The following is a 24,328-nucleotide window of genomic DNA, read 5'->3' on the forward strand; positions in this document are numbered from 1 at the left end:
CATCATAATTTTCATTCTCCCCAGGGAAAGAAAATCTAGAGTTTGGAGAAGAGGAAAAAAAAAAAATCAATAGAGACTTCTAAACGACTCCTTCAAGATCCCACTTTTCAATTTAACAGGACAGATTTATTTGTATGTGGCTCAAATGTTCACAATTGCTCTCTGCACCTTCATACATAGGAATGAATGTCACAGTGGCAAACAGCAGTAATGAACAATCTTACCTGAGGATATGGAAACCTCCCAAGAGCAAGCTGGGAAAGGAAATAATATTTGTCTAGTTATATAGATTTGCATGGAGGGCACATTTTCTTAAAGAGAGAAAAGTACTCAACTCTTACTATTGTATAAATTGGAAAATGTCAGCAAAAGTAATGCTGCAAACACACAAAAAGCTGTATTTAGAATGGAGTCGTTCACAACAATTACCCCTTGTTCTGCGCTTTGAATATTTCTCTGTTTCTCAAGCTCTTTTGTCTGTACCACTTAGCGACACCGTTTGATGCCCAAGTTCCTGAGGACTCTCTAAATTAAACCAGTTCAGCCTCAATAGCGAGGCCACCGACACTGACCCTTACTGATAATTATCTGCAATGAACAGGTATTGTAGAGCGTGCACCGAACTCCCAAAGTCCTTCCCTAACTGGCTCAGAGTAAAATCTGGGTTATACAGCCGAGGTCTGCTTCCTTATTGGTGTCAAACCCAACCAGGAACCTTGTCAGTGGGATCTGGGGAGAGATCATGGCACCCGCAAAAAGACATGTTTTTTCTTCAGATTTTCTTTCCATTGCACACCACATCAACTGGATTTATTGCCCACACTGTTCTGTAAGTTGATTGATGCATTACTAGAATATCTGCTGGTATCGGTATTAGACCCAACAACACTACTATTGCCATAATGCTAATACATATTCCATAATAAATTCTTCATACAAGAAGAATCCTATTTGGTGCCTGAACCGTGGAAATAATTTCAGCAAACCACAGCTAGTTTAAGTTATTTTGTCTACTATTCAGTGAAGGGTTTTCAGGTTGACACAGACTCCTCCAAAAGGGCATTCAGAGCAGCTCTGTCTGACTTTCTTTCTGGAGAATCCCACTTCTCTTTATGACTTACAGAGACGACGTAGTCAAGATGAGCTTCTCTGCACTCCAGTTAACCTTTGTGAATCCTCCCCTTGCCAAGCTTCAGAAGGAGGTCTACCAAAAGGGTTATGGATGCACTACTATCATTGCTTTGTCTGCAAGACAAACTAAGTATATTCGTGTCAGACTAGGTAAAAGCACCAATGCTGAAGGTCTCAGCCATCATGCCATGTACTGCAAAGGCTAACCCACGTGTCAGTGCTGGGCGAAAGCTGTTTCTGTACTGCCACTGATATTTGAGCTCCTCAGTGCCGTGGTTACTTGACCTAGCCAGACAGCAGCAGCTGTGCTGACCTATGATGAAATTTCAGCCTGGCTGGTAGCACAAAACTACCCCATGTATGATCAATAAGGCACAGGCAGAGCTGTAGCGAGGTGGGGAAGCGATGGGGCAAAGACCAACAGACATACGCAAAGCCCCACTAGTTCAGGAAAAAAGGTCATGGAAAAGTAATCAGCAGGAGCTGACAGCATGAGCAAAAGTATCCAGGCAACAGTGAAGACGGTGTCCTTTCTGCAGTGCCAGATGCTGTCCAAACCTAGTATCGTAGGAGCCATTTGGATGTGGTGCCTTAGCAAATACTTCCTTCAGATCCTCAGAGGAAAGACATTGCAAAAGCAGAGCAAGTTGAAGAATCACAAAATCGTTAAGGCTGGAAAAGACCTCTAAGATCATCAAGTCCAACCATCAAAACAATAATAACATGTCTACTAGACCATGTCCTGAAGCACCACATCTACACCTCCAGGGATGGGGACTCCACCACTTCCCTGGGCAGCCTGTTCCAATGCTTCACCACTCTTTCAGTAAAGAAGTTTTTTCCTAATATCCGATCTAAACTTCCCTGGTGCAACTTGAGACCGCTTTCTCTCATTCAAGCACTTGTGTGAGAGGCATGCAAGAGAAATTCAGAGAAGAAATAACATTTTTGGTGACTACTCTTAAAAGCAGTTTTTTGTAATAGTGAGATGGCATCTGTCCTGAAAATCTACAGACATAGCAAGGGGGTTCTAAAAGGGCTACTCAGTTTGTACGATATCTCTGAACACTTGATTGCCATCCTTTCTGTCACTTGTGTCTGGTTCACAGCTTCTCTCAGCTCAGAGCATCTCTCCAGCCAGTCTTTGATGGCAGGCTTTGAAATCCACTGCTAAATAGTTAAGTAAAGACTACATATTCTGTCATGCTCCATCATAAGGACCAGGAGACAACAAAACATACAAAGTGGTGCCCTTTTTCATTTTCTCTTCTTCTAGGAGGACCATTCTTAGTTTCCAAGAAGCTGCTTGAGAGCCTAAGAAGCACTGCTGTTGGACAGCCTATAAACACCTAGGAATAAACCCGTCAGTGCCTGGAAATAAACCCATAAATACCAAACACTTCTCCATGAAAACAAGTAGAAGAAATTTTGATTTTTCCAATGACTGCTGATTAAGAATAGTCATTACAATAGCTTGTAGGAATGTTATAGTTATCTCACTGTAGAACAAGAAAATAATTATGTCTATAAGCACAAGGCATCACTCTGCAGTTCTTATTTAAGCAGAAAAACGACCACTGCCTTGATGATGACTTCAAACTAAGCATTCCCATTCTCCCTGATGATTCCTCTCCCTGACCACCACATGCCTCAGCAGGGTCTCCAAAGGCAGCAGAATAATTGTGGAAAGAGCAGTTTTCTGCCACAGATAAGTAGAGAGCGTACAAATGAGCTTCGAAGAATCCGAAATGCATCAGGAACAAGTTCTTCGGGGATTGTTAAGAAAAAAGCCCCATGTTTCTCAGCGAAGCTGCTCACTGAGTAAGAACTGCAGAGCCATGCAGCAACGGAGAGATCATGTGCCAGCTCTGCATCCCCCTGAATCATCACTCGATTCATCTAGTCAGAGTTGTTTCCTTCCCATAAGATTGTCAAGGTATTATAAATTAAGAAACTTACCAAAGAGTATGTAATCTTCCCTGAAATAGCCTGCAGATATGTCACTGTACTAAATGTGTTTCAGATTTAATGAAGCTTTAATGTCCTTTTTAATTTTGCCTGTTTCTATATCACCAGGGGTCGAGTGAGGCAATCAGCACTCAAGAGGGTGGTTTGGTTTAAAACTAGGAAAAACTCATTTGCTTATGAGTTGCACTGTATTTTCTTAATTAAATTTACTAAGTAAAATGGTTTAAGTTCAGCCAACCAATGACCTCTGTATGTAGATTTAGATTTATAAATAGCATCACAGTTAAAGTGAAGAAAAAAAAACCAAACCCAAACAAATTAGAGCTTTGCTAAAGGAATTTCCAGGTGCCCTTTCATCTGTCTCAAGAAGTCACGTCAACATATGCAGCACAAGCCCAATGTAGAGTACAAAACAACGTAAACTGCCGAACTAACACACTATCAAAAACTTATCTCCTCTGCATCTACATAACAAAACTCAGGCACCTGCACTTCTGTTTTTAAAACATTATAACAAAACCACAGCATTTCCATTCACAATGGTTAGGTTTGGGAACTGATCAGCTCTGGATATGAAGGAGGGAAGAAGGGAGTGCTTAAACTTCAAGGAGATGGTTCTTACTTCCCTATGGGTTCCTTTCCACGACACAATTGTAAAAGAACCAAAGATGCTTTTAAAAAGGCCCAGAAGTTGTGTCTTGAAAATGATGTGCAATTCCAAATGCACATCCCCGATAGGAGCCTTCCCCTCGACTCGGGCAGAGGTGCAGATGGGTGTATGAGCTGCACCATCTAAAACAGTAACTGATAAAGCGAGAAATAATTCCCAATTATTATATAACAGGCACAGGTACAGCATGTGTGTATGTTGATTTTTATCAAACTATATCTAACTACACTAAAAACGCATGAGGGGAAGCAAAAATACCATGAGGCAATAAGTTTCAGTCGAGGCAGGTGCTTAAACTTTCTGTGCAAAGCAGCCACACAAAGGGCTGGAAAGCAATTCTAACCTGTTCTCAAAAACACACACGTATGCAATCATGAAAGTCAAGTAACTTGTGGAAATAACATAATTAACAATTTTGGAACAGAAGATGGAAATCCAGAAATCCTCCCCATCAAAGTGCTTTCTCCACCTCACCCTTGCCTGCCTGCACAGCATTAACAGGAATTACAACCTTATCCTGGCCCTTTGCCTGTTCAGAAAGTGACTGAGGTGAAGGAAGTTCAAAACATATTTTTAGGACATTCAGGCAATAAAGTCTCCCACTTAGATTATTGTCTATGTTGTGCAAGTTGTTTTTTAATTTACAGTTATACTGAAAAGCATAGGATGTTTTTATTCTTAATTTAGACACATTCCATGTTTCTCAGCATAACTGCAAATTGAAAATAAGCACTTACAATATCGCTAGCGATCTAGCTGAAGGAGGACTTTATAGTCTGAAATGTTCTAAAATTTGTTCTTAATTACCTTGTGCACATTTTACACAATTAAATTTCCATCTAAGGATTTTGCATTTAGATTGTGCACTGCAGTTAAACCCTCGTTTTATGGAAAAGCAGCCACCACTTCGGAACACTCAGACACATGAAACTTTAAAAATCAGACTTAACTACTGGATAACATAAAATTCCCTAGGTGAAATTTCATTCCAAGACCAATTTATACATTCCTAGATAGATGGCTTAAAATCACCTGAAACTCTGCAGGGTATGGACCTTAATAAATATTAAATACCTCAAAAACTACCCTAAGATTTTTTCTTTCCTTCTAATATCAATTTCACCATCCTCCTACTGCACAGTTAAAGGAAAAAAAAAGGAATCCAAAAGGATATAACAGCAATTTACCAGCGTTAAAGTGCTTCTGAGGTTAAACTGACAACAAAGAAGAACAGAAACACAAAGCATCTTGAAGTAGGGTTTCAATTAAATGTGCAGGATTTAGTAATGCAGGCCGGAAAAAGAGTTACAAATTAATTTAATCTTCTGCCTATAGTTTGCAGCTGCACTCCAAAGTGTCTGGGGCTTAAGAACAAAGCCTTGAAAGGCCTCAGAGTGAGGAAAGCTTCAATTTTTAATGTATAACGCCATTAGCTGATAACTTGTGGAATCTGCGACCCCTGCGGAGGGGCATAAGCGCGGGTAACAGAGACTGATGAAGTGACATATTTGTTCATGCCTAGGACTACGAGGGAGAAGGTTATTACGAATACCGCCAGGCCCAACAGAAATATGCCCTAATAACCTTTGGGACATTCCTTGGCTTGAGTAGATGAGTTCAAGATCTCGCTACATAAAGTATATTAAAAATCAAAGCCTAATTCACCTTAATTAAAGATAATTAGTTTCACTTTGACTTCTTTTAAATATGAACTATAGTGAATGCACTGCAAAGTAAAGACTGCAGACAATCATGATTAAATCGCACATTTCTTCCTCGCCACAAATCCCTTACATTACCAGGCTTTTACCGCTACGGCTTCAAAGGTGCTGCTGAGAATAGCGGTGCCTCTTCTAAAGGGAGAAAGGTGGGACGTGGGCTGGCCAGGGAAACTGTCGGGTCCAAAATTCACTTCAAACGGCCCAGAGCGATTAATGAGACTGCTTACTTGAGCAGAGACATTTCCTGTTTATTTGCTGGCTGGATTTAGGTTCAGTATCTAAATTTAACATTAAAAAACGCTGATTTTTATCAAACATTAAAAAATGTTAAATTTGATCAGTTTTGTGGCGTCCTCTTAACCCACTCTAACAGTTCCGTGTCCTTCCTGTGCTGAGGGCTCCAGAGTAGATGCTGGGCTTGGGGGCTCCATTAAAAAATGTTAAATTTGGTCATGCTGGTGGAAACGCAGCTCAGCTTCACTGCAGCAGCGGCACAGCTCTTCTCCATCTCCACTGGTACTGGAGCTCAGAGAAGCATAGAATGGTTTGGGTTGGAAGGGACCATGAAGATCATCTAGTCCAACCCCCCTGCAGTGAGCAGTGACACCTTTCCCTGGATCAGGTTGCTCAGAGCCTCATCCAACCTGACCCGGAATGTTTCCAGGGACCGGGCACCAACCACCTTTCAGGGCAACCTGTGCAAGTGTTTTACCACCCTCAACATAAAGAATTTCTTCTTAATATTTAGTCTAAACCTCTCTTCTTTTAGTTTAAAACCATTACCTCTTGCCCTGTTGCTACAGGCCCTGCTAAGAAGTTTCTCCCCATCTTTCTTATCAGCCCCCTTTAAGTACTGAGAGGCTGCAGTAAGGTTTTGATGCAGCCCAGAGTATAGTTGGCTTTCTGGGCTGCGAGTGCATATTATAGTATCATAGAATTATCAAATGGTTTGGGTTGGAAGAGACCTTAAAGCCCACCCAGTTCCACCCCCTGCCATGGGCAGGGACACCTCCCACCGGATCAGGTTGCTCAGAGTCCCATCCAACCTGGCCTCGAACACCTCCAGGGAGGGTGCAGCCACAACATCCCTGGGCAACCTGGGCCAATGTCTCATCATCACATTGCCGGCTCATGTCCAGCTTCTCAACCATAAGGATCCATCTGCTATTACAAACCAATTAAACAGGACAAGGCAGAATCAACTGACAAACATTTCTACATTTTTCACATTTTAAATGTAGAAACAGCTATTCTACACAGTATAGGGAAATTAATCAACATTACATAATCCTATATATTACTAATACACCACAGCTGATGTTATCCTGTAACTGTCCACTCATCTGTCTACTCAGAGAACTGTATTATTTATTTCACTGCCCACAGTGGCCTAAGAGCAATTGCTGCGAAACATGATACATTGAGGTCTCAACCCGCGCAAACTGTACCTAAACTTACACTTTATTGCAGCTTAGTTCACAATCTTCACCTAATATAGGGTTACATCCCAGTGCAGCAAGCGGATAAATCATCCTGGAATATTACTCCGGCTAAGTTTAGCTGTGAGTGGAGCATATGTGCTTCCGAGTCACTGAAGCAAGGGCCCATAAAATACACTAATTACTGGAAGTTATGGTCACTGAGTGATTGATAGCGCTCTGCGAGGCAACTTCCCCGGTTTCAGCTATTCTGACGGGCCTCCCCCACCACACAGCGATTATTAATTCATGACCCAGCCCTCAGGCACTGGTACCTTTACTTCTAATTCTGCTGCCACAAACATCATGAGGTAGCTGGACACTGTCTTTCTTCATCCTGTGGCTGCTGAGGAAACAGAGCCACTGGCCACTGCTTGGAGAAACTGCTTGAAATAGCTCAGGGGGGAGAGAAAACTAGGCCAGATTTTTCCTAAGAACAAGTTGCTGAAATGCATCATTCTGCACAGAACGAATGAAACTCACATAAAAAGTCTACAATAAGAACAACTCAAGTTACTGAGCAAAATTCTGTGTGTTACAGCCACTCTTAATGTCATGCAAGGATTTGTCTGTACAAGTCACAATCATCACACCGCAACAGCCCTCCTTAAAAATAGGGAGTATAGGGTAAAGCTCACTGAACAAAACCCAGCTTCTACTTTCTTGATCCTAACTAAAGATGTCTCTTACTCAACAGTCACACCTAAGCAATCATCAGTGGTCTTAGCAAGACCCAAGGGCTCAAGGCATGAGTCTGCTCTCAGCTATACTTCATGAAACCACAAAAAGGCCAGAAATGAAATATTTTCTCCATAAAGTTGTTTCCTTTTCATGAAGGTTCTTCAATTTTCAGTGTAGGAATGAGGAAATAGTGCACTTCACACATTTGCTTAATGACGACCTCATGTCTTCCACTACAAGCCATCCTCCACGGCTCTACCAGTACCAGCTCATCATTGTAGCTTGTGGCTTTCACCACCACGGCAAGGCCTTTTGCAGCCTCTTCTGTTTAAACGTGCAGAATTAAATTCTGCTCATTCTAAAGGAAGGACAAGTCCAGTAAGAACTGTTATTTGATCGGAGACACCTCATTCGGCCAAGTATTTTGCTACAATATCAAGACGCCTGCTCTGCATGGAGATTAAACTCAAATTCTCATTTCCCTTTTAAGCTTGACCCTTGCCATCTTATAATGGGCTATTTTAATTAATATTCCTCCTGCCTCTGCTCAGCATAGCTTTTGACATTGTAGGTCACTGCATGGTCCACGTCTGCTTCCACACAGACATTCACAGTTGCCCCATCATGACCGTGCCCCTTTCTACCAAACCTTCACCGAGTCACCAGTGCCACTGCAGAATCCATGCTGGACCATCAAGTTTTGGGTCTCAGATTGCCCCATGACATTTACCTGCTATTGTTTAGGTAAGGGTGTATAGGTAAGGTAACTGATGAAAGACCAACGATAATGTCCATACGTAAGTGAAAACCCGCAGAAGATGAAACTGTGGTTTGCAGGACTTCCTGCAGATCAGCTCACAATCTTGATCTTGAACGATTGTTACTCCAAAGGTGATGATATGCGATTCTTCTGAAATCTCCTCTCCTTGACCAGATTCAATATACATGAGTCTTCACATCAGTTTTATGCAGTCAAACATCTTAAAGACTGAAATGCTTTAAGAGAATAATTGGAAAATAAAGCTGCTTCTCTTGTAGCACCCTCTTCAAACATGTTCCTGAATGGTTGGACTTGACGATCTGGTGGGTCTTTTCCAACCTGGTGATTCCATGATTCTATGACTTGCCTTCATGGCCTGAGCAAGCTCCTCTTACATCCCTGTGTGTGCTCCCAGCCTCAGTGTGCCAAAAAGTCTAAGACTCCAGAATGCTGACATTGCCTGCAACCAGTGTTAACCCCACTCAGAAGATATCTATGTAGGCCTGAAACACAGGATGCAAGCTATGTTTGTTAGATACATATTAGTGTTCCTATACATTGGAATGCACACAACTGCTGAAAATCATTCATACGACTGCTTAAAATGTTGCTTAAACCAGCACCTTAACACAAACGTCACGCTGGCAATCCTTGAAAGCGCTTGCAAATATCAGATAACAGAGAACTCCCATGACCAAAGACTCAAAATCCTCATTTTGGGAGTTTTCAGAACTTATTTCTGACATTAAAACGGATAGACTAACTCCTTTTCCCTGAAGGACAGCATGGATAATCTTTGCAAGAATTTAAAAGAGGTGTGAAACTCAGGGAAGTAGCTGTTTTTCTCAGCAGAAGATAGTGGAAAATAGAGAGCAGGATGTGATACAAAAGGAGGTGCAAGTAGTTGTCATTAGCCAAGCATATGAGCTTGCTTGTTCTGCTTCAAAAAATTACTGTTTGTGGTATAAGCAAATCACTTTCACTTCCTGCGTTTCAATGTAATAACAATTCTATGTGTAGATAAAGTGAGCCCTGGATCTTGTGGCAAAGATCTGCAAGCCTATACTTTACATCGGTGAACAGCTCAGATCACAACTCTATTCCCTTTCCTTCCCAAAACTCCATTCTCCTCACCTCCCACCCCTCTTGTCCTCAGTATTGCCTCAAGAGCACGCCCGCGCTCCTCAGCAGGCAGCTCAGAGACGGTGAAATCCATGAGAAACCCTGTGGAAACAGAAGGACCTGCGAATACACCAACCCTGCAGGGTCCCACCAAAGCTCTTCTCACCCCGCTTCTTGTCTCTTACAGCAGTGTCTGCTCCCAGGAGAAGCAGCTCAGCTGAAGGCACACCTCCTCATCAAACATCTCCACAAAAAGGCATCACTGGGCAAGAGTGCTGCCTAACAAAAATCAACAAGATGTAATTTATCCTATTTTGGATGCTTTAAAGTTCACTCTTAGGTAGCAGCCATGCAGGGCAGAATTAAGAGTCATGCTGGAAGGTAGCAAGAAATATTAGGCAATCTAATTTATCCTTCTGGGCAGGGCACAGTTCCGGGAGGGAGACTGACTCGGTTACAGAATGCAAAGCACACTCGGACTCAGCCCAGTCAGCCTGGAGTGCATTTTATGACTGAGTTATAAACCCCTGAAAAATGGCTTTTATAATGAAAATGCTGACACAATCTTAAGTGTAGTGACAGTAACATCACTAGTTTAAATTGAACTTGCATGTCAACCCAAGGGCACTTAAATGCAACGTCTAAAAACCTCACGAAAACTCTCAAAGTATTCAAGATAAAACAATTTTAAACAGTTTACGTATTAAATTTAATTAACTTCAGAAAATCTCAAAGAAAGAAATGCAAACTCTCAAAAAATGAAAGAATAATAACAAAAAAACCCCCATAACTTCTATTTTTTTTTTTTTTGGCACAGGAAAGACCGAGCACCCTCCAAGTCCTCTTACTTCCACTCCTTACTCACCACCTCTCAAAACTTAGGTGCCCACATCTAAAACTTTCCACACTCTGCCAGCAAGTTTTTTGGGGCAATTTTCTTAACCTTCAAAAGCGACAGTTCAGTTTTTCATTACAGAGAGCTTAGCAGCAATGAAATTCAAGATATTTTAAAGGCTCAGAAGAATATTAAAGAAAATGTTTACTTAGCTGCTATTTTATATTATCATACGTCAGAACAGCCCTCACAAACTTGGTCCCACGTGCCATTTCTTTTAAATTAAAGTGCTATAACTGTGCTAGCCTGAAGTCATAAGGATTGTAATATTACATGACTAAGTGGAGATGATTTTAAAATCCTACAGCAAATACTAACTTCCCTTTTTAACAGTTCCATCAACAAGAGCCTGGGTGTCTCCACTACCAATCCCCATGTCAATATTGTGTTACTTTAATGACAGTGACCTTATGTGGCTCTTTGAGCATCTTTTTCACCTTTCTTGAGACATTTTTCTAAGCCACTGTCCTTGTTTTCATCATTTAACACATCACTCAAACCACTTCAATAGAGCAGCGATCATGTTGAAGAGAGGTCTCAGAGGACCAGATGACAAACCAATTAACAGAACGCACAGAACCAAATTGGTTTTTGTACTTCTGGTTCAGAAGACACTTGTGCAAAGCGAGAGAGGAAAAACAATTTGAGAAGGTTTGAAAGAAGAGAGTAAATGTAAATGAAAGGAATTTTCCTAATGTTGGCTAATATAGGAGAAAATCATCATCCTCCAAATCCACTTCGTCACCAGCAAGGTTGCCTAGCAGTAATCCTAACTAAATTCGAAATGTCTTGGTCCAAGTCGTAAATTATCATGCTGCACATTGAAACACAGCTTTTATTTAGCAAAGGAACCAGTAAGTGCTTGCTCTATAGGACTTCAGCCTTTATATCACCCTGTTCCACTGTGAGCCAGGGAGAACATCATAGGCAAGTTCTAATGCAATACAATCTCACTTCAGTCCTCTGTCAGCTAGATTTATTTACAGAGGGTGTATGTTCTGTATCTCTCCCAAAACTGTGAGGGCTCTCCAGTGTCACAAACCATTAAAATTTGCAGTCAAACAAATGAAGAGAACTGTATCCCCTGTGAGACGTTAAAGCATGTCATTACTGTAACTCAGTGTTAGCTTCACTCAGACTCTGGAAAAGATTTACAAGGTCTGGATGCAATGATTCAGCATTAAGTGTTTTCATTTTGGTTAAAACTGATTTGGTAAGGAATTTATTGTTGGAAAATATAACGTGAGTCTCTGTTAACTTTCAGCTACAAAACATGAAGCCTGCAGCAGGCCAGCACCAAGACTACTCAACTTCTATATTATTTTCTGCTAAAAACTTCAGTTGCACTTCACCAGAAGTGTATTCAGCTTCACCTCACTGAGACGATATTATACCAGAAGGGCACCTATATTTTTCTCGTTACTCGTATCATGCCTTTCCAAGCTGTGCAAGAAAGATGATGCAAGTCACCAATGGTTTGAATGAACTGTTGTTTAAGGAAGAAACAACTGCTTCAAGCAGGGAGAAGTTCCTTCTTGGGCCTGTCCTTGAGTTGAAGAACTCTCCCGAGAGCTCATTGCTTTGGCTGTCACAGCTCCCAGCGTTTCCAGCTGTAGCTGGCTTGTTTGTGGCCAGCCAAGACCAGCACAAAAAAGGCTACGTGAATGTACCCTTTTGTCACCACCAGAGCAGAGCTCCCTGTCCCTTTTCCCAGACCACACATGCCAGATCTGATTTTACTTGTCAGGACACGACCTCAACATAGGCATTTCTTCTCAACCTACACAATGTAGTTTATCTTTCCTACAATCATTCAGTTTTATAAAGTCATTGAAAACTGTGTTTCTTAAAACATCTGATGAACCCCAAGCTGCAAATCCCAATCTTTTTCCCTGAATCAAAACCAACCACGTTCTGGTTGAGCCTGCAGAAAGCTGGGGTTCTCTGGAATGACTGCATTTATGACCACGTTCTCTTTGAACTGCTTCATTTTGAGAAGACTTTCTCCTGCTTGAAACTATGTTTGTGAGAAATCTTTCTAAAAGCCCTTATGAACGCTTACATTCAAACGCTTTATTTAATCACACGGGGAGAGACTCAAACCATCACGCAAAGATTTTGCAAGACCATCAACCAGTTCAAACCCTGTACCTGCCAAATTCTATTCTTACTCTAGGTTAAAGCCCACTCTGAACTGGTCAGCTAAGACGTCACGCAGAAATAGCATCATCTTCAACCCCAGAGGGGTTGAAAGGATGCAGAGGCACCCACATGCCAGGTCCTACTTCTTGCTCTCACACAGAGTTTTATTAGAGGGTTTAAATCTGTGCCGTGGTTTGTACGGAGGCTCTTTATATCTAACGGAATTGAACGCATTAGGAACAAACCCATTCTAAATACAGCCAAGAAATTTAGCAATAAATAAAAGCATGCAGGTATAAAAGAGTATACAAAGACTACATTAAAATATCTTGATGTTACATTTCATTTGATTCTTGCAATGCGTACATGAAAATGATAGATACTTGCATACCTCCATGAAGGAAATCCCTAGACTCCAAACGTCCGAATGAATTCCATACTGCTCTCCTGAAATCCGCTCAGGCTGCAAAGAGATGGAAAGAAACATCTTCCTGAGCCTAGCAAAAAAATACACATACTTATTGCACAAAAACTAGCCCAGGGCAAGCAAATCAGCTGAGAAAACTCAAAGAATCTTAGAGCTCACCAGCTGTAGCCATGCATTGCTATGCAACTTGTAAAGTTGGCCTTGGCATTTGTGTTTGGGCTGATTTATTAAATAAAAAAAGCCACTGGCTTGCACATGCTCAGCAAAGCAAGAGGTCAAGCCGCAAGAGCCCAATGGTGCACATACGTCTACATCTACTGCCAAGTCCAGGCACGGCTGCAAGGTACGCTAGGAAAAGAGACTCCTCACGTTGAGTCAAGGGGTTGGGGAGTAACTACGGTTCAAAAACCAAAGTAATTGAAGCCAAAAGTATCAACGAAGTCACATGGCAGTTATTTTATTTTATACACTATTTAAATTTCATTTTTGACCTATAGAAAAAGAGACTTCACTCAAAACTATTAATAGCAAGTTTAATGCCTCATGAAATAGAATGCTGTAAAATATAACTGCTAGTTTTCACTTGAAAGCTACAATTTAAGCATTTCCAAGGTCAAGTACAGCATGAAATGTAACAATAAAAGGCTCGGTGAGACTTCTCTCCCCACTGTGCTGTTAATGCACCTGTCTAGCCCAACCACCTACAAAGCACTGCCTGTATTTTTAGTCTTTAATAATCCAGAGACCTTTTTCGGAAAACAAACTCCCAAATTAGTGCCAGTCTAGTGTGTTTTGGATGCTTCCTCTGCACTGCTAAGCCCAGGTCAAGAGCTTTTATTGCAGCATGAACATTAAATAAAAAACAGAGAGGCGCCCACATTAAGGACAGCCTTCCACAGCTGCCATAACCTAAAAAAACACCCCAGAATGAAACTGGAACAAGAGCTTTTTGACTGAGATTCATTTATTTTGAGCTGAACAGTGACCCACAATTTTTAATTAGCCCAGGTCAGTGTATCTTAGACTTGTTTGCAACGCATCACACAAGGACATGCGCTTTTTAAGCATCCTTTTACTGACAATGGTCCTCACACTGATGCAGATAAGCAGCTAAAAAAGTACCCAAAACTTCAACAACTGGTTACTTTTTTCCATCCACTTTTCTTCTATATGAAGTGGTGATAAAATTAATTTATTCATTGATTTAATTTATAGAAAATGAATTTTTCTTGGAAATTTAAATTTTACTACAAAAAAGCTTTTTTGCTTGTTTAAAATAAACAGAAACATCATTTTTAATGGTTTCAAATTCACTCACAGTCTGCCAAGGCAGCAAACCAAAGCTTATAACCTTCATTATATTTTGGATGACTCAACTATCATTTTGATGACGACAAATGACTCATTCAGCAAGCAAACCAATTTTAATGCAAAAAAATCAGATCAAGTAAGTTTAAGCTAAAACTTCTCTTTTTCAATTAATAGATGAACCCATTGCATTCATCCATAAACAGTCAGAAAAAACCAGTAATTTATTTATTTTTACACATGGGAAAGAGAAGAGTGATCTTGATTTGTGCACTAGAAGTGTAATATAATTTAATTCTCAAACCTGCTCAAAACCACTTGAAGAGCAACAGCTGAGTTGGAAAAGCTGATTAATATGAACCTGTTTATTTGTCTGAATTCCAGTTCTTTCAGAAAATGGAGGCATAGAAATCAGCAGGCTTAGAAACAAAAGCAGTGATACACAAGACCAGCTTTTTCCCTCTTCTCTTTTGCATAAAACATTTTTCTGCACATAATATTCTGATGACACAGGACAGCACAAGTCTTTCTAGGACGGTGACATGAGTGTTTCAGAAGGCACATAATGCGTACACCTTGACTAGAAAACCACTTAGCAGATAAATGGACACCCTGCTCTGCTTTCTTCCTACAAGAAAGTAAGAAAAAATACCTGAAAGCAATGAAAGGTCACGGATTTCTCTCTCCTCTTTGCTGAGGTTTGAAAAATTCAACTATCAACCACTTCGTATTGCTTGCACTTTCTTTTTTTAAACAAGCTGAACACTTATTTTTCCTTCATTAATATTATGACACAAGTTGTTTGCTAAAGAGATTTTAATAGCCAAAAATAGAAGACAACAGTTAATATACTGCTCTAAACTGAAGCACTTAAGATTTCACATCTGTTAAATGGAGAACTAAAATTATTCAAAGTGATTTAATGGAAAATACACACTAAATTCCTTTCAGACTGGCTCTCGCCACCGTATGAACCTCAAAGACACCAACGCTACATGCCTGTGTTCGGGTCAGCTAGAACTGCTAAGCTCAAACCTCACATCTTCACACTCACATCCTCACAGCAGCAGTTTCCCTAAATGACACATCTTTCGCAATGTATTACATGGATCTAAAAATGATGGGAATTTATCACAGAAATAGGTCAAAAGTTGACTCATCATAACAAGCACTCTAATCAAAATGCATATAGGAAAGCAAAATGTAGCGATGACATGTATAACATGAACATCACCCAATACAGAAGTTAATGTCATGATATTATTGATCCAAATACATTTAGCCTCAAATTTCCATGGCAGCTTCACACAGGAAACATTCACACGAATGTTTAGGTATCAAGAAGTCTATAAGACTCCTGCAAATATTTAAATGCTTTGCTAAACTGTAGGCTAGGAGGAGCGGTTCCCAAACTGTGGACAGTGTGGGGCTGCTGGTGGTGTGCAAAAAGCCGCAGGATACCAGTGGGAAACTGTTTTTTTAACACTGAACTGGCTCTCTTCTTTGTTCCCAGTTGCTACAATGCATCAAAAGCAACTAAAAATACATGAAAGAAATCATCGAGTGGTTTAGGTTGGAAGGGACCTTGAAGACCACCCACTTCCATGTCCTCTGCCATGGGGTTTCCCAAGATTTCTCTTCCCTGTCAGCAAGAGGTGCAGTCGACGCAGAGCTGGTAGGTGAGCACAGAGAGAAGGGAGCAGGTCTGGGAGATGGCAAAAGGGAGCTGCTTATGGCACACACAATCAACACAGCTTGTGGTGGGGGTAGAGAGAGATGGAAGTTTGAGAATAGATTTCAAATATACCCTGCATTACACAGAGCGGTGGGGATATAGAGAGATGGAAGTTTGCAAATAGATTTCAAATATACCCTGCATTACACAGAGCAAGACTGTGAACAAATACTTCTATTTAAATGTTATTCCTGCATAAATCCACTTACCGCCATATAAGCATTTGTTCCAACATACGTCTTGGCTATAGAATTCACCAGCTATCAGACAAAACAGTCTGTTAGAACAATATAAAGATAATGTGGAAATAAAATGGGCAATTATTCCTCATTTAACCTACAATCATCATTCCTATAAATCAACTAAAAATTATGTAAAAGGGAACAAATTTATCTGCAAAGGCATTAAAAATGATTAAATCTCTCTTTTGTTCGGAATGAGAGTTCCAATTTAAACAAGCACTGCATTACAGTTTATAGCAGATAACCTTAAACAATTCTGTTAAACAGGATGCTTATCTCTTTAGTACCCCAAACCAGTCTGATATAAAAAGTCAATTTCAAGTAGGATTGAACGCGTTCATTTTTCAGTCAGCTGGCTCAAGATGCGAATAAAGCCACATTCATCACTTGAATGCAACGAGCACTAAATACGCTGGAGGGACAACAGACTCTGACAACTTATAATACAAGGCTGACCTTCTCTTTGGTCTTCCTGTTTGGCTGAGAGTAAAGGTGCTGAAATTCAAATCAACATCACAGCAAGCTCATGGGTCACTCTCAGAGAAGTTCTCCAGGGAGGCCCAAAATGGAAATTAATTAAAATTTGTGCTGCACATTGTAAAAGCCCACCACTATTGTTACTCTCAATATTAATTTTTATTGTGGGCCAGTTGGGCTCCCCAGACACATCTCGCGTTCTGCCCTCCCTTTTGTCTGGCCAAAACGCTTTCATATCAAAGCTGCATATCAATGAAGTTTGCTATTCGTAAGTAGTAATTACAATATCAGCAGTTTTTACTGTCATTAAACAATGAACAATCATATTCAGATGAAGAAAAGTCGCCCAGAGATTAAAAATGAATAGGGCCGTCCCAGCAGAGGGGAGCTTGCTGTGGGGCTGTTTGTCTGGCAGCCAGGTGATTTGGACGCTAGAAAGAGAGCGGGCAGATCATTACAGGGGGAATTACCTGCGTGCTAACCCCGAAGTCACACAGCTTCACCTGCCCTCGCGTGTTCACCAACATATTAGACGGCTTCACATCTGTTGGGGGGACAAAACCGGATTTAATCTGTGTTATCTTAGAGACACATCGTATACACAGAGATGGTTACAAATACTGGCATGACAGATTTGCATAGGACATATTTCAAAGATGTATTTCAAACGCAGCCTCTGATTTCTAACAGTCAGTAGCACAGATGACATCGCATCCGTGCCCCTCAAATACTGATCACAGACTCATAGATGGTTTGGGTTGGAAGGGAACTTAAAGCTCATCCAGTTCCACCCCCTGCCATGGGCAGGGACACCTCCTACGGGGTCAGCTGCTTGAAGCCCCATCCAACCTGACCTTGAACACCTCCAGGGATGGGGCAGCCACAGCTTCCCCGGGCAACCTGGGCCAGAGCCTCCCCACCTGCACAGCAACAAACTTCTTCTCAATCTCTAAACTAAATCTCTTCTCTTTCAGTTAAAACTGTTCCCCCTCGTCCCATCACTGCACTCCTTGATAAAGAACTCATAATCATAGAATCATAGAATCATAGAATAACCAGGTTGGAAGAGACCCACCGGATCATCAAGTCCAACCATTCCTATCAAAATGATAATCCATGTTATTAAATCATTTAGGCTGGAAAAGACCACAAGATCATTGAGTCCCAGTCTGCAGATGATGCCGATCCGGGAGGGACAGCAAGTGCACTGGAGTATGGGACCTAGAACTCAAAGGGATCTTCATAAGTTGGAAAATCAGATTGAATAAATAAGATAAATAATAAGAATAAATAAGAATAAATAATAAATAAATTACACTACATTTAGACAGGTATTATTCAACTGCATAAATATGGGATTAAACAACTCCTGAAGTACAGGCTGGAAGCAGGTCTGTAGAAAAGGATCTGCAGATACAGCACGAAATGGAAATGAGAGAGGGAACAAACTCAGTCACTGGACAATTCAAGAACAAGCCACCAGCAACAGTACAAACAGCGAAGGCCGTTTTCCTATCAAGGGATAGCCTGGCTGACCTTTTAAGGTTCATCCCAGCCCTGCGACTTTGCACTCTGACACTGCAATTAACTCTGCCTCCTGCTGCTCCACCAGCCCTTGCTTAATTCCTGGTAGCGACACAGGCAGAATTTAATAGTCCATAAAAACTACAAAGGATCCCATACAAACACCTCCACGTAGGAATACAGGCAAAGCACAACCACAGAAGCACAATCAAGTCTCCTACTGCCCTAGGAAAACGCACGGTGCAGCTTTGCTCTTGTGCACATCATTATTCAAAGCTACTGGCTTCCATCTCCATGGCTTCTACTGCATAAACCGGCTCCGATCGCAGCGTTTCAGAGCTTTTACAGAGGTTAACTGCCAGCAACGCCTTGAAATGATTACTAATCCTGCTCCAGCAAATAAAACATCAATGTACATTGTAAAGCCAGATTGTCAGTGCAAAGATCCTAATGCCAACCCCCTTCCGATGTCGAAAGAAGTCGTATACTGTAAAACTGAAGTAGGAATATACTGCTGAACACCCGGCCCGACTGCAGTGCAGGAAACATTGAACATCTTTCTGTTTCAGGATGCCAGTCGGAAAGCATAACGTGCACATTATGGCCTGGCTTAGACTGGGGAAGATTAGAGCGCAGTGGCTTTGCCTAATCACTGCTTTCTTCTGTCAAAATGGATTAAAAGCAATAGCTTGTATCTTTGCCTTCTTTAGGAGTGAACACTCATTGGGTGCAGATGGATGAAACCCAACTGGAAAAGAACCTAATTTTGTTTATCGTTAAGTTTGCCTTTGTTTAGCAGATGTTTTCTGGAGCCACAGTAGCTTGCTTAATTTGTCTCTGTAATGTAGAAATGTATAACCTCAATTAACAAGCTGATTAAAAGCTCTCCTATATTTGAGCTAAAACTCCAGTGTATGAAAGGGAAGTGTTCAACAGCACGTTACACAGCTTAAGGGGAGCTGGATGCTTCAAGCTAGGTACCGGTATCATGACTGCATTTCTCTGTTTCACCCCAAAGCCAAAAGGAAAATCAGTCCCAAGTTATCTCCACCCTGCTACAGCACTGACGGACTCAGTCCAGGTACCCTGATCTCCATTTCACCTTTAGGAATTCAATCCATACACTACATTTTTGACAGATTTTTACCTCAGGTCATGAGACAACAGACTGTGACACAGCAACCCACACAGTCCCCAAAACTCCCATACACTTCCCAACGTTTTAGGAATACATTTCCTAACTGAAATTTGAGGGAGATTTAGAGATTTGCTGATGGCAACCCACTGAGCAGCACCTTCCTCTCCGGTGCCCAGTGACTTTGCTAAATCTAACAAGACGTGTGAGGACATCAGCAGGCTCTATCCCGAAGCCCGAGGAGAACAATCAGTTGCACCGTAATCCTGTTTAACCTTCTTTCTAAAAATATGGCAGGCAGCAGAGCTACATCGTCACTAGGCTTGTGCTGAATTGTAATGAACCAAAGAGCAGCTACAACTACACGGGCACCAAACACTGACATTTCGCACCGACCCAGCTGTTTATAGAACTAGTGCTTTTTAAAAAAACCCACATATAACAGAAGCCCCTTGTATTTAATTGTAAAGGATGCAACAAAGATAATACGTAAACAAACAGACAGGAGAAACATTTTGGTGGAGAACGGCTGGAAACACGTCTGTGGGAGCAGGACAGGACCAAATGCGTTGCTGAGAACAAACACTATCCATCCTTGCAGCACAATTTAAACAGCACCACAAATCAAGGATTTAGCCAATATTTACTAAGAATTCCAACAGCTGTGTTAGTTTCCTCAAAAAAAAAAAAAAAAAAAAAAAAAAGGAAGTGACAATCCTAGACAAAAATGACACTTCACCAAAGATCTCGTATGGAAAGTGGGGATAAAAGTCACCCAATCAGTAAATTAGCCTTTTTGTTTCATAAACCGCTTCAGTTAATGGGTTAAACATTTTTTTGGTTTTGGAAAACAAATGTGCATAAATAATGTTCTGCACCATCTGCCTGTGATTAATATTACTGTTTAGAAGTGAAAGAATTTAAACAAGAGCCAAAAGGGGTCATTATGCTCCCATTACCAGTGCTTGCTTAATACAAATGATTTCTATGAAGCATCATTACAGAGGATGAACAAGTCCGCATTATGATATATCTGCCTAAGTCGTTTCACCTCTCTGCAAATAAATGGGACCTCCAAGCTCTTACACAGCAGTAAACAGAACTGTCAGAGGTTCAGCTTTTTGAACACCAAACATTTCACTCATCTCATTTCATTGAAAAGCAAACAGATTAATGATTGTGGGGGAAAAAAAAACACCCAGATTTTTAAAAGCTGTCTCTTGACTTTTCCTTTTAACAATATAAACCCACAATACGCCAGGTTCAAGGGAGACAGATGAAAAAGCACAATTTTAGCTGCAGACGGCTCACAGAATGTTCCTGTTTATGTGAAGCTGCTGGAAGAATGAAAATATTTTCCTGCTAACGACCTCATCAGCATGGTTTGTGCAGAGTCCTGGATTATTTTTTTTTTAAATAAGCCTAAGTGGTCCATGAGTGTGCATGTATGTGCGCAAGACTTATATAGCTTTTAAGTATGTGCGTGCATACATACACACACTAGTATTGTTGTTCGTGCTTTGTTATCACAGAATATCTAATATCTAATCAAATATATAATATCTAATTAATAGATATCCTAATATCTAATCAAAACCTCCTCTCTTTCAGCTTAAAACCATTCCCTCTCATCTGATGTGGCAGTAACACTGATTATTTCTCACAAAGCTACAAAGGGGCAGTCAAACATGCTGCTCTGGGTGCCTTTGGTGGAACCGTCAGCAAACCAGAGCTGCCGCTGAGAAGATGGCAACACTCATCGTTCATATTGCACCAGTGCCTGCCCCTACCGACCAGAACTCCACAGCTCCAAGAGCTGCTGTCAAAACAAAGAGGATCTGAATATCCTTGTGTGGAAAAATCCCATGGAAAAAAAGAGATGGACAAACCTCCCTTCTGCCATAGACAGCCACCCAACCAATAGACAGTCCAGGAGGATCTCCAGATTGTCACCTCTGCTCCACCTTGCACATCACAAACCAGAAAATGCTTCCAAAACTCCGATGCAAATTCAAAACCTTGTCAGAAACAGAGGCCCCCAAAGCATGCAACCTATACCGGTCCCCAGTACCCAGTCACGCATGCAAATACGGATTAGTACAATTAAACACAAGCAGGTAACATTTATTTCATACGTCTTTTTTAATAAGGAGGTGTGAACAGAGAAAAACATACGAGAGAAAATGCATACGGTCTATACTTATTCTTGAACTTAACAGATTTTGGTTTGTCTTTATACAAACTTTGACTTTGTACATAATTAGAGTTGTTTAATTGCTAATTCTGTTTTAAATCTAAGTTAATTTCTCATTACCCTTCCATTTCTACTTCTTATCCTCTGGGGAAAGGAGCACACTTATCATTGGGACATTCTCACATCTTCCAAAGAAGTGGTGTAGGTGTTAATCTTATGTTTACGTTTGATGTGGGTGTGATGACTACGACTACAGCTTTGGGTTTATTAATATGCATGGCTATCACCTCATTAGTTGCAAGGTTTGTTTTGAAGTTAAGCTGTAATATTTGCTGAAATGTCTGATCTGGAATAAAAGACTTGCTCATTGTTTGTTTCCTTTGCTTTAATCCAGGCTCTAGTCACAAACTGTCGGCTGCTGCACTGCATTGCACAGCTTCTTGACGATGATTGCTTCTCCTCCTTAGTTATCACCATGGTGGAAGTTCTTGACTTCTTAGCCTGCGTGGGCTTTCGGCATGGTCTGCTTTACGTGTTACAGCAAGGCAGTCAGGGTTAAGTTCTCTTTCATTTACCTTTGATGCATTAAAATCAGCAGACAGCTGAATACTTTGAGAAACAGGCATCTTCCTTGCACTGCACTTCTCTGAACCCATTTTTAAGATATAGAAATACACATAGAATCGTTTGGTTGGAAAAGACCTCTAAGATCATTGAGTCAAACCGTGCCCATCCACTAATAAAGCAAATCCCCAAGCACTTCATCTACCTGGCTTTTAAACCCCTCCAGGGACGGTGACTCAACCTCCTCCCTGGGCAGCCTCTGGCAGCGCCTGCGAACCCTTCGGGTAAAGAAATTTTTCCTGTCTAACCTGAACCTGCCCTGGTGCAATTTGAGGCCATTTCCTCTCATCCTGTCGCCTGTCACTGGGGAGAAGAGACCAGCACCACCTCACTACAGCCTCCTCTCAGGCTGTTGCAGACCATGACGAGGTCTCCCCTCAGCCTCCTTTTCTCCAGGCTAAACAGCCCCAGCTTCCTCAGCGGCTCCTCATAAGACCAGGTACAGAGTGATACTGAAAACCAATCCCTTGAGGAAACTTTGCTGGACCCTGGAATGCTAGTTCTGCCCTCTGTGCCATTCCACAGAGCTGTTCTCACTTTGGTCAATCCAGCCAATAGATCAAGACCAGAAAAATCTGAAATGAACCCAGGTTGTAAATTTACAGCAGCAGGAGAAAATATTACAGTTAGAGTATTTATGCCTGATCACAATGCTCTCTGCCAATCACCTTCAGAAGGTGGCCAGAATCCTTAATGAAAAAATTAAAAAGGAATAGAATTTTAAATCTACTTTTTTCTTTTGGAATGTTAGAAAAGTGTGGCAAAGCCTATGTAGGCAATTCTGAGCGATACCAAGCCACGGATGTTCCAGCTGCCTTTTCTTTTATATTTACTCTTTCAATTGCTGTGGCAGCGCTGCTATTGAGACTGTTCATCCTCTTGCTGCAAGCTGATGGAGTTGATAAATCTCGGCATCCGGCCACATTCAGGCTAGTAGGTGAAATGTTTAAACCATCATCAGAAATGAAGCCTCCCTGGTAACCTGCATCTGCACCGAGTTGGTCATGGACTCTGGGTTATTTCTGTTCTTTTAATCCAGTGACAGCCTAGGGTCAAACATGCCAGCAGCCTTCGCATTTCACTCACCCTCTCACGGGTGGTAACAAAGCCAGGTCCTTATTTGATCTCTGCTCACTCTTCTGGAGGAGAGAGCCTGTGCCCTCACACCAGAGTGATCTCCCAGGAAGGGGATGCTGTGAGACTGAGGAGGAATTGAAGCTGATGTCCTCTTGCACAGCTGCTCGCTGGGCTATCGCACAAAGGAAGGATCAATCTACTCCTTCACCACAAACTCTTCATGAAAGCCTGAGGACAGCCTGAGCCAAAGCTCCAAGGAGGGGCAAGACCTCAATACGTACTGGTAATTCGTTTTTCCTATCAACTTGTTCTCCCCACTCCACACAGATTCCTGGTTGACTCTCCAGAGGCAGCCAACTATCACCAGACACTGGGTACCTAACTCAGGCACTGCTCCTCACCCCACCAGAGCCTCACACCTCCTTCTCATCCACTCCAAAACCAGATACCCTAGAAGAAACACTCTTACCTATTTGGTTTGCAACTTGAAATTTCCTACCTCTCTACTTTACACTTCTCTTTCAATCACAAATGATGTCGGCTACTGCACGCTCCAACTGTGCACACGGGCTGAGTGAGCAGATGGGTTAAATTAAACACTATTGTTAGCAACATTAGGAACTAGAGCAGTTACTTTCAGACACTTCAGAAACATTATAAATGTAATGAGTTACTTTTTCTTCTTTTTTTTTTTGAAGGGCGCTGGTGTAGGAAGAAGAGCTTCTTTGTTCTTTAAACAGCATTTTCCAGTTTCTGGAGCTGACATTGTTTTGAAAGCTGTAGTATAACTGAACTAACCAAAATCAGTAAATTTTTAACCCAACATAACAATATTAAAAAGCAAGAAATAAATAAGTTTAAAAAAATTACAGATTAGCTTCAGGAAGAAGAACAAACAGCAAAACCCCAAAATAGCTTATGCCCAAACAGGTTTAAAGTTTCTTTAACTATTCTTAACCACATTAGAGGACACAGGGCCACAATTTGAGATACCCAAGCTCCAGCAGCACTTGTGGC

General features: G+C 41.3%; 1 protein-coding gene across 4 annotated transcripts in view; it reads right to left on the bottom strand.

Moving 5' to 3' along the window:
* The window catches only part of MAP2K5 (mitogen-activated protein kinase kinase 5), a 131,570-nt gene that overhangs the window by 49,681 nt on the left and 57,561 nt on the right, over positions 1–24,328 (bottom strand). For 3 of the 4 annotated variants that reach the window (XM_069866659.1, XM_069866657.1, XM_069866658.1), the window contains exons 14-17: positions 17,228–17,301; positions 16,248–16,298; positions 12,960–13,031; positions 225–254 (exon numbers count right to left, since the gene is read on the bottom strand). In XM_069866659.1, the coding sequence (XP_069722760.1) occupies positions 225–254; positions 12,960–13,031; positions 16,248–16,298; positions 17,228–17,301 (227 nt within the window). The remainder of the gene's footprint in view (positions 1–224; positions 255–12,959; positions 13,032–16,247; positions 16,299–17,227; positions 17,302–24,328) is intronic. The other variant, XM_069866660.1, reaches the window with a different exon arrangement.

Source organism: Phaenicophaeus curvirostris, chromosome 12 (assembly GCF_032191515.1).
Source record: "Phaenicophaeus curvirostris isolate KB17595 chromosome 12, BPBGC_Pcur_1.0, whole genome shotgun sequence".
In the NCBI taxonomy this organism is placed as follows: domain Eukaryota; kingdom Metazoa; phylum Chordata; class Aves; order Cuculiformes; family Cuculidae; genus Phaenicophaeus; species Phaenicophaeus curvirostris.